The sequence below is a fragment of the Capsicum annuum genome, chromosome 4, assembly GCF_002878395.1.
Source record: "Capsicum annuum cultivar UCD-10X-F1 chromosome 4, UCD10Xv1.1, whole genome shotgun sequence".
NCBI classification, from domain to species: Eukaryota; Viridiplantae; Streptophyta; class Magnoliopsida; order Solanales; family Solanaceae; genus Capsicum; species Capsicum annuum.
The window spans coordinates 196,097,343-196,108,431 of NC_061114.1; the positions used below are offsets into that span (position 1 = coordinate 196,097,343).

At 33.7% G+C, this 11,089-nt stretch overlaps 1 protein-coding gene across 1 annotated transcript; it reads left to right on the forward strand.

The window, feature by feature from the left end:
• Positions 1–2,668: 2,668 nt before the first annotated feature.
• On the forward strand, positions 2,669–7,627 carry LOC107855595. Its single transcript, XM_016700610.2, has 2 exons — positions 2,669–3,181; positions 7,144–7,627. The coding sequence occupies exons 1-2, from the start codon at positions 2,819–2,821 to the stop codon at positions 7,354–7,356; spliced, it is 576 nt and encodes a 191-aa protein (XP_016556096.1). The 5' UTR covers positions 2,669–2,818; the 3' UTR covers positions 7,357–7,627.
• The last annotated feature ends 3,462 nt before the right edge of the window (positions 7,628–11,089 follow it).

The following is an 11,089-nucleotide window of genomic DNA, read 5'->3' on the forward strand; positions in this document are numbered from 1 at the left end:
GATTGTTATGAGGGAGAATATGAGTGATTGGAAGCTGGAATTTGCCAGATTATGTGACTATGCAGATATGATCAAAAAAATAAATCCTGAAAGTTCTTGTTGGATAAAAATTGACAAAGAAACTAGACCAGGGAAGAACCTCTTTGCTTATTTCTATGTGTGCTTTCATGCCTTCAAGCAAGGATGGTTAGATGGGTGTAAGAAAATTATTGATTTTGATGGATGCTTTCTCAAAGGAGCTTGTAAGGGTGAGTTGTTGGTTGTTGTGGGAAGAAAATGGGAACAACCAAATGTATCCTATTGCATGGGCAGTTGTGGATACTGAAACAAAACATAGTTGGGACTGGTTCATAAGGTATCTGATTGCTGATCTAAATCTGGAAACTGGTGAAGGCTTGACTATAATGTTAGACCAACAAAAGGTACCATTACTTAATTATTTTTCTTATTACTTGACTTTAATTTTCAATAAAATTTCTGTTTTAATCATACTTATACTTATTATAGGGTCTTGTTACTGTTTTGATGAATCTGTTACCAAATTCAGAGAGAAGAATATGTGCTAGACATATTTGGAGCAATTTGCATTTGCACTGAAGAGGAGAAGAAAGAAGAAAATAGTTTTGAAGATGTGCAAAAGTAAGCTTTGAAGTAAAGTTTAGAGAGGAGATGTAAGCAATGTCAAGGCTACTTAAGAAATAAATAACTGAGGATATGTTGGTTAATCCTCCTTCTTCTTGGTGTAGGACATATTTCAAAACACATTCTAAATGTGATATTGTAGAAAATAATATGTGTGATACTTTTAATTCTTATATCTTAGCTGCTAGACATAAGTCCATAATCACAATGTTAAAGGATATCAGACATAAAATGATGAATAGACATATAGATATGATCAGATTTGCAAAAACATGGATTTCAGATACTGCACCTATGGCAAGAACAATTTTAGAAGATAACAAGAAATATTCAAATAGGTGTAGAGTACTATGGAATGGAGTTAATAATTTTGAAATTGGGGATGGGGGTTACACATTTATTGTTCACTTGGACAAGAGTATTGTATGAAAATGTGTTACTAATTTTTAAACAACTTTTTCTTAGGTAATAATTAATGACTTTGGGGTACGCTACAGTAGAACTATTATGCTCAATGTTGAACTTTTTTTGAACACCTTATTTATTATGTATGCAGTTTATAGCTCAACTTTGAACAATTTTAATATGATATGCTGCTTCTTGCACTTTTTAGCTCAATTTTGAGCCCTTTTAATATGATGTGCTGCTTCTAATATTTTAGTTCATTTTTAGCAATACCTTCAGTAGTTACAAATAGGCTATATGGTTATACCTTCAGTAGTTGCACAACTAGACACAAAGTAATTGACAATGTGATTGTCATACAAAACATGTCAATTCATTCACATTAAACATGTCAAAATGATGCAAACTAACCAAACAACTACTGCAAACTAACTCTTACAAATTCATTACAAACTAAACTAACCAAATAACTACTACAAACTAACGATTACAAATCCATTACAATATCCAATTGCCTATTCAATAGGCAAACTTAACTACAACCTTACTCCATATTAAGGAACCACTTTACAGTAAGAACAATGAGAAAAAGCAGAACAAGTCTATTCAATTTGAGCTTAACACATTCCTTTTCAACTTTAACTTTTTTGAGTTTTTGCCTCACTGCAATCAACTTCTCTTCACTATCTTTTTAATTTCTCACACAAAATGTCTCTCTCTTATTCAACGTCTTTGAGCTTTTGCTTCAATCGATCACACAAATTTTCACCATCTTTGCACCTAATCATTAAGATCGATTCCATCTCAGTATATTGATGCACAAAAATTGAAGGTTTTAGATCAATCCATCTAAATTACCCACATCCATCATTTTTCTAAAATGCAAAAACAGTAGAATAATAAAAAAATCACCAAAAAAATAAAATTAAAATCTGTGAAAATGATAAAAACCTTTGGAACTTTACATCCAAAAAATCTACGACCTGAATTTGATGGAGTCCTTGAAGTTCTTAAAAGACAAAATTCAGAATAGTTCACAAATCGGGTAACTCAACATAATTTTGCGACATTCTTATAAAAAATGAGAGAAAAAATGATTTAAGAGAAATTATGAGATAAATTTGAGAGTGAGATGAGAGAAATTGAGAGAGAATTGAGCTATGGAGGAGAGGAATGAAAGAAAAAATGAAGAAATTAGGTTAAATAAAAAGAGAAAGTAAAGGGGATGACAAAGTAACGTTATTTAACGTTAACTTTTGCCATATGGACTGCATTTTTCCTCCTTATGCGCCCCTCGCGAGTACATAGCACACGGGGTGCCATATAGGCAAAAAAGACCCGATTGAATCAAAATTCGGGTAGGTTAGGGGCCTGATAGGCATAGACTTTAGTTGAAGGGTCTAAATGAATTTTCGGGACAACTTTAAGTACTTGTCGATGACTTAAGCCATTATTTAAGACAAAATTTATATATTAAAGCCTGCTTTAAATGTTAATCAATATTTTAAAATATGTTTTTTAAGTAAATTAAAAAAATACAACTTATAATAGTTTATGTAAAATTTTTTAATAATTAAATTTTAATTTAAAAATTTTAAAACCTAATTTAATTTTAAAAATTAGTCAAATTGTGTGAAATACTTGAAAAAAAAACGAACTCCAAAATCCTTTTAATTAACGCCTCTCCCCTCCCCCCCGTCCCCTCCAACCGTACCCCCACGGTGTTCTTTCCCTTCTTCCTTTCTCGATTATCGCCGGCCACTCAACTCCGATGGGAGAGATCGAAGAAGCATCCACCGGCTCCGACGAGGCATCTCCACTTTTACCGAACCCGAAACCCGACCCGGTTCCTCCAACCCGAACTAAGTCGGTTCGGACCAAGGTACCGGAGGTGAAAGTCCATTTGTATAAGCAAGGGAAAGGTCCGATCGACGAATTTACGTCATCGTTAGGTGGATGGGATCAGGATCAGCTGGAGGTTCGTGATATTCTGGATAAATACGGGTTCAAATCGGTTTATGCATTTAAACCGGATTCGGGTCGAGGTCTTCCTATTAGGTTTAATCCACTTAATGGACGCTCCATTCTTACTTATAGAGATGGATCTGAGATCTATATTGATGGAGAACCTAAGGTACAATGCATAATTAATTAAATGAATTGTTTACAATTTGTACTTTATGTGTTGAGTTATTGTTGAAATTCAGATAGATTTAATATTAACTTAGTATGTAGTAGTTTTGTTCCCCGTTGGGGAGATCCCTGCTCAATCAACTCGGTCACCATTGCGGGTGATTATAAACGCATGAATTGATTAGAATAACTCAGTATTTTAAATTTTAAATTTAAATATTCGAAAACTATATGAAAAAATGCTGTATTAAGTTGCAACCATTCTCATATTAATATGATTAAGAAATACGTTTTAAAATGTTGGTCAAATTCATGTAGTTTAACTTTCGATTTTTGAAAAGCTAAATGTGACAAAGTAAAAAGGAACAGGAACAGATGGAGTAGTGAATGGACTGTTATATAATTTCAGATATTGCATCAGTTGTTATGTAGGGATTGCCAAGATTTTTATGTCCCGTTAATACACAATTCTTATCCCTATTTTATCACATAAATTGATAGGTAAAAATTTGCACATAACTAGTAATGGAAGTGTAATCTAGGGGCAGACATATATGCATTTGCTTGGTGATCCGGCACCCATTAAATCCGATGCAAACTAGGTATAATTATATAAAAAAAGGTATAAAAATTGGTATAAGCTTCTAAAAAACACCCAGGAATCCAGGAAACCAAGAAGATAGACGGGTGCTTTGATTTTCAAGCGGAACCTTAAAGCTTTGGGCGTCAATATGTGTGTTCAAATCTCACAAGCACCCGCGAACCCTAAATCCTGGGTCCGCCACTGGTTTAATATTACAATAGTTATGCAGTGTTCGTTTCCAAAATCAAACTTTCTTTTAGATTCCCAGTGATTAAATTCGTATTGCAGCGGTTTATGTAGCAAACAAAATGTTATATTAGTTATGTAGAATTTGATGTTGGTACCCTTTTTGCTTATGCAGCCTGCTAAACAACCCATAAGTCGCTGACTCTCTTGAACTAGGATAGAGTTTGGCCGTCTTAGAAGATCCATGTATTAAGAGAACTTGTCTCTTTGGACAGAACTGGTTATATTGGATGGAATGACATGGAGGAGATCAAACTTGGAAAAACATATTGTGCTTTTGGGCAAATTGGCGATTGTGTACAGTCATTGTTTTGGCGATTAAGTTTGGAGACAAATATAGTGCTTGGGATGGATGTGTGGACTTACAAGGAGGGATAGGGTTAGAAATGAGATTATCTGGGAGAAGATGAGAGTGGCTTCGGCGGAGGACAAGATACGGAAAGTGAGGTTGCGATGGTTCAGGCATGTGATGAGGAGGGGCACGGATGCTTCAGTATGGAGGTGTGAGAGGTTGACTATAGATGGTTTTAGGCGGGGTAGAGGTAGGCCTAAGAAATATTGGAGGGAGGTGATTAGACTTGACATGGAGCAGTTACAGCTTACAAAGGATATGACCTTTGATAGGAAGGTGTGGAGGACACGAATTAGGGTAGAGGGTTAGTGGGTAGGAGTACGTCTGTGGTGTATTGGTGATATCTATGTTTTTCGAATTGATATTTTTTAGTATTACCTTGTGCGTGTCTTGTTTCAGTTATCATCCTTTACTATCTGTTATTATAGTATTAGCTTATGGTTGCATGCTTTTAGGTGTTTTGTTTGTTATATTGTTGTCTGTCCTGAGCCGGGGGTCTATCGGAAACAATCTCTCAAGACTTTACCCTCACTAGACCCAACTTGATGGGTGTGAGAATTAATGGAGAAAAAGATATTATTGAAAATTGTGTGTTTACATAATTACATCAAGACCCTATTTATAGACACTATAGTACAATCCTTTTCCAAGTAGGATTTTTTATATACTACTCTTATTTCTGTTCATATTCTAACACTCCCCTCAAGTTGGTGCATACAAATCATATGTACCTAACTTGTTACAAATGTAATTAATACGAGAACCGGTGAGGGACTTGGTGAAGATATCTGCAAGTTGATCACTTGACTTCACAAATTTTGTAACAACATTTCCTTTTCTATGACAAAGAGGCAATCAATCTCTATGTGTTTAGTCCTCTCATGAAACACTGGATTTGATGCGATATGAAGGGCTGTTTGATTATCACACACAAGTTTCATCTTATAGGTTTCTCCAAATTTTAGCTCTCTTAGCAACTGTATGATCCAAATTAACTCACAAGTTGCTACAACCATTGCTCGATATTCTGCTTCCGCACTAGATCAAGCAACCACACTCTGTTTCTTACTTTTCCAAGACACCAAATTACCTCCTACTAAAACAAAATATCCGAAGGTAGAACGTCTATCAGAGGGTGATCCCGCCCCATCAGCATCTGTGTATCCAATGATATGCTCGTGACTTCGATCCTCAAAGAGTAGTCCTTTACTTGGAGCTGCCTTTATATACTACTCCTATTCCTATTCATACTCATATTCTAACAATGGAAATACACTAGTTATATTGTTGTTGTTGGGATATGATAGATCTTAAGTCTCCTAGAGGAAGTGGTTTTGGCTTCTTAAAAGCTAAAGAAGGCGTAAGAGTTATCTGTATTTTGTATTTTATTTTTTACAATTGGTAATCTTTGGAAAAGTGTTATTATGGGAGGACTGAAATTTTAAATTCATGGTATGATGGTACCTCTATGAAGTTATTTACTCTATTACAGTCTGGCTGTGAGTGGAGGAGCTTTTATTTTTTGTCATCTTCACCTGTTTTGAAAAATATCATTTTCATCTTACATAAACAAGACCAACCTAGTGCATATTTGAGAAGAGAGTGTTAAGATTGGTCGTGATCCACTTTATAGATTGGAATGTTTTGTTTTTTCATAATCATTTTATTTATCATCAAGAAAAGAGGAAGTTATTAAGCAGGGAATTGACAATAACTATGCTAGTCCCAAACAAGTTAGGGTAGGAAATTAATGGCTAGGGTAAATTCATATTCCCTTAGGTTTAACAAACAAAAAGATATGGAGCGATTAAACCAAGAGTTCCTACGTTTTCTTTGATTTATTCTTATGTGCAATCTACTTTATATATCTTTTTGAAGGCTCAATAGTTATTTATTGATAAGTCGTTTGAGTGGATAAGCGTTTATTTTCAAGGTGCCATCTGGTTCTTTCTCTCTTTTGAAGAGTTCTTCTCAGGTAATTTCCATTTTCATAGAAAACTTTTTGTGATCACGGCCATCATAATACTTAACTTTAGCATCAGAAATAAGAACTGAAGCTGAGAATCTCTGTAAAGGAAGCAGAAGCTGAAGAAGGTTAATGTGTTGGAGTTTTGCCTTTTGGCTTTCCAATTTCGAAAATTGAAATGCCAAAATAGTCGTGCTCTTTGTGCCAAATTGATCTTTCCGTAAGCCTGAATAGAAACATGATCTGCAGTTACCAATTATATCTTGAATCGTTTGCTAGAGGTTTTGTTGAATTGTAGTATGTAAACCTTTAACATTGTTGAACACACTTTTCAGAAACTGTTGAAAGGGTATCAAATTCTTATGTAATTGCTGGTTTTCCACAGAGCTCTCTTTTGAAAATGAAAATTTGCATACAGGAATAGCTTAGCGGGAGCTTTAGTGCACCGGGCTGCCCCTTTTTAGGAAAAGCTTATCTTAAGATAAATCAATTTATCCATGAATCCCTTATCAAGAAAAAATCTCTATTTGATATCCACCTTAAGATAAATAGGGTCCACTTGGTCAGTCCTACCAATGAGAGCATGAAAGGAAATTGAAGGGGAACTGCTCTGCGCTCTCCATAGTGAACTGGGAGTGAATTATGCTTTCTATGGTCAAGATGCATTTCTCAGTTCAAGAAAGCTGAACTAGATGTGAAAATGTCATAAAATGACTTTACATGTGCAAGTATTAGCATATTTTACATGGTTCTTCACAAAATATATTGTTATATGGCTAGATGTGATTTTAATAGTTTGTCTTACTTTGATTATAGGACTCCTTGATCCAACCTATTACCAAGATATTGGTTGGTGTTGCATTGATCACCATATTGATAGTAATGGTGATGAAAGAGTCTCCAGAATGGGCAAAAAAGTTTAACCTCGGTGGTGGTAGTAATATTCCACCTTGGGTCCTGGCCGCTGCAGTTATCTTGTTCACACGTGTGAGGAAGAGGACTAAGGATTTCTTCGGAAAACGCCCGTGATGAACTGGTGCTTAACCACAGGCAACTGAATTTTCTCAAAAATTTTGCATGCTTTGTTTGTGATTCACGTGTTATACATAAAGCTAATCTAATCTTATAATCCAGTCGTGTACATGCCATGCCATTCCTTTTCTTTTTCTTGGTGGAGAATTTTTTGTAAAAATGTCTGGCAGTGACTGGATTCTAGATTGCTTTCTGGACGATATTACTCTATCAAACACGCATTCTCACCATGAGTTAGATCATGTATGAAAATAACACCTTGCCCCAAGCTTGAAGATTTCTGGTCTGGTAGAAAGCAACCTAGAAGTAAAACGACTCAAAACTCCAAACTGATGTTTCACTTTAACAATCTCTCAGATTCTTTTAGTCTGGGCTTTCTGCATCTTTTTTCAATGTGGTTTGGAGAAAGGAGCTGTAGATCATTTTATGAGATTGAGTGTCATCTTTAGATATATATTAATGGAATATAATCTTAATTATGAGCATATGATCAATAAATAGGCAAAATTTTGCTATCTATTCTGAAACCAATCCTTCACCTCGTCCCAAACAGCTGTCACTATTTAACAGATTTACTTGTGCACGTGAGAATAAGCTGACCATTTGATTCTTTTACCTGAAGTTAATTAAAGCATATACCACCTGTGTGTGCTTTTTCTCCACCTATGTGAATCAACCCAGATCCATATCCAAATAAATAATTATAATACAGAAAAAGACTCTGTTTTGTAGGGTGGAAAGCATTTTTCGAAAAGTGATTTCTTATTTTTCCATGTTTGGTAGGGTAAATTTTTTGAAAAATATTTCCTCTAGGAAAATAAGTTCCTTAAAAATGAGGAAATTGACTTCGATAGTAAAAACATAGGTGACACTATGTTTATTTTATTTCCCAACCAATCCCAATCCCAACCCCAACCCCTACACCTTCCCACTCCCGAGGCTCCACACTCATTCCTTCCCATCTCTATTATTTTTGCTAGATTGTATGTAGATACTTTTGAAATAATTTTTTATTTTTAACTAACTTACCAAACACCGTAAAAATAAATTAGAAATCAACTTATTTCCAAAAAAACACATGTTATAGGAAAATATTTTTCCATCGTACTAAACACACCTAGACACAATAGTTAGAGAAGTCATTGAATTGACTTGCAAGTCAAATGAAGCAAAAAGAGTTGGTTAATGTGACATCCATTGACTAGGCAAACTCAAACAATACAATGTACATACATCACTAAGTCTCATTGACATGTTTGATAAAAAATATTATCTCAAAATAGTTGTCATGTTTAAAAAATCAAGAGATAGTTGAATATCTGTTTTCAACTTTACCCTTAGTAATTTAATGGAAGAGTAATTAACTTCAATAGTTAATAACAATATTTAATGTGAGCTTAAAAGAGTCATATTAGTCAATTTGCACCTATTATTAATTTCTTCTTAAAAACTGTGTAAAAGATAAACATGTCAAGTAAAGGGAGGAGTATTTACTTTGAAATCAAACTTAAGCCAGCTAAGACACATTACTCGTACTTTGATTTGTGGCTGGTCTATTTTGATCACAAGTCATAATGTCAAAGTCTGCTCATCGAATTTCTTGCTGAATATGTAATCCCTCTGTCCTAAATTATCCGCTCCAAATTGAGATGACACATTGATTAAGAAAAATAATTAATAACATGCCTAGTTTACCATAATATCCCTATTAAATGATGTTTACATTTTAATTAGAAGAAAAAGTAATTAATGCAAAGGGTAAAACATGAATTTTTTTTTTTTGTCTCTTCTTGATTAATGAAAAAAAACCCAAGTAAAATGGGAAATCAAATTAGAAAATTTGTAAAGGTTAATTTGGGACGGAGGGAGTATTTGCCAATACTGTCTTTTCATTTCTCATTTAGTATCATTTAATTTCAAAATATTTCATCACCTCTGTTTAACCTTTCAAACCGCGTTATTAATTTTGCTTACTAATTTTCTCGCAGTCTATGCTCATTACTTACAATCAGTACTCAATTCAATTTGATTTGGGTTTTAGACTTTGTCCATTTTCCAAAGTAAAAGGGATCCATAAGTGTGACAGGACCATAGATTTTCAGTTGGCCCATAACTTGTAAAGGCTATGAACTACTAATTGTTTTGATTGTTCAGTCTCAACTAATTCTTCAATTGAGTTTTGCCAAAATTTGATGTTAACATCACTTAGCAGGCGATTTTAGATTTTCAATAATTTTTCATGCTTATTATGAAGTTAGAATTGAAGACGTAGTTACATTTGATCATACTTTTTGCAAAAGAAAGAAAAGAACATTTTATTTGGATTTTCTGAAGATAGATTTTAAAAACAGGTTTATAACACTATTTTAAATTTGGAATCCAACTCTAAGTTGATTTTGAAATTTTATAACCAAAAAGTTTTAAAACAAAGTGAATTTTTTTTTTTTAAAATGGTGCAAAATTAATTCTCGGATTAAACGGCTCCCTAGTATAACCAAAATTGTATTATGAGCATATAATAGAGACAATGGTGAAACTATGACACCATAGGGGTTCATCCCATGTTGCAAATGTCTTCATTGGTTGCAAGGTGAAAAAATTATTAAGATAAAATGTCAGAAGATTAAGATTTGCTACTTGATAAAAGTAGGCCATTAAATGTATTTACTGTCAACACTTTAAAACATTGTCATTCTGTGAAGTCATTGATGACACAAGCAAGGACATATTTTTTTTTTAAAAATGGAGTGCGGCAATTCATTTGTGAAACGCACCAAAACAGAGAGAAAAATAATATAGAGAGAGCAGTGAGGTATTCCACAGACTAATAAAAAATAGTTTGTGAAGAAAAATTAGAGTGAGCGAAATTTAGTAAAGTGAGAGTCAAAAGAGGGTTATTTCTTTTGAATGTATAGTAGTCACTTTGAATATTGTATTTGTGACTACAGTATAAAATTTCTTATCATAGTAATATCAGTTGCTTCTCTTGGTTCATGTTTTTTTCTTATTTAAAAGGGTTTTCACGTACAATTCTTGGTGTCATTATTTTTCATTTTTTTCTCATTATTTTGCTACAAATACTTTTGTTGTTATTCCGCATTTATCCTACAAACTAGTATCAGAGTCATGTTTTGCAATATATGTATTTTTGGATAAAAGATGGAAGCTAACACAAGTAGAATGATTAATTTGAATGACATTAATTATGCCATCTGGAAGGAGAAAATGGAAGACCTGCTCTATTTCAAGAATTTTCATCCACTAGTTTTTGACACTATAAAATTTGAATATAAAATCGATGAAGAATGAAACCTGTTGCACAGAAAGGTTTGCGATTTTATTAAGCAGTGGGCTGACAATAATGTGTTGAACCATATTTTCAAGGAGACGCATATTCGATCCTTATGGGAGCATCTTGAAAGTTTGTATCCTTGAAAAACTAAAAATAATAAGATGTTCTTGATAAAATAAATATTGAGGTTAAAATACCATAAAGGTTCTCCGACAACAACTTTCAGAGGATCATAAACCAGTTATTGATTAAAGGCGTTAAGTTTAATGAAGAAATTCAAGGCTTGCTTCTACTTGATTCTCTACCGGACTCTTGAAGAATATTTAGAACTTCAATGTGAAATTCTGCTCCCAATGGCGCAATATCTATAGATTTTGCCAAGAGCAGCATTCTTAATGAAGAAATGAGACGAAAGTCTTAAGGTTTCTCTTCGTTCGA

What these genes read in the sequence shown, in the direction of transcription:
- LOC107855595 (XM_016700610.2), top strand. Translation starts at nt 2,819, where the DNA reads ATGGGAGAGATCGAAGAAGCATCCACCGGCTCCGACGAGGCATCTCCA. An exon ending in ATATTGATGGAGAACCTAAG is followed by an intron (nt 3,182 to 7,143) that starts GTACAATGCATA and finishes CTTTGATTATAG; the next exon opens with GACTCCTTGATCCAACCTAT.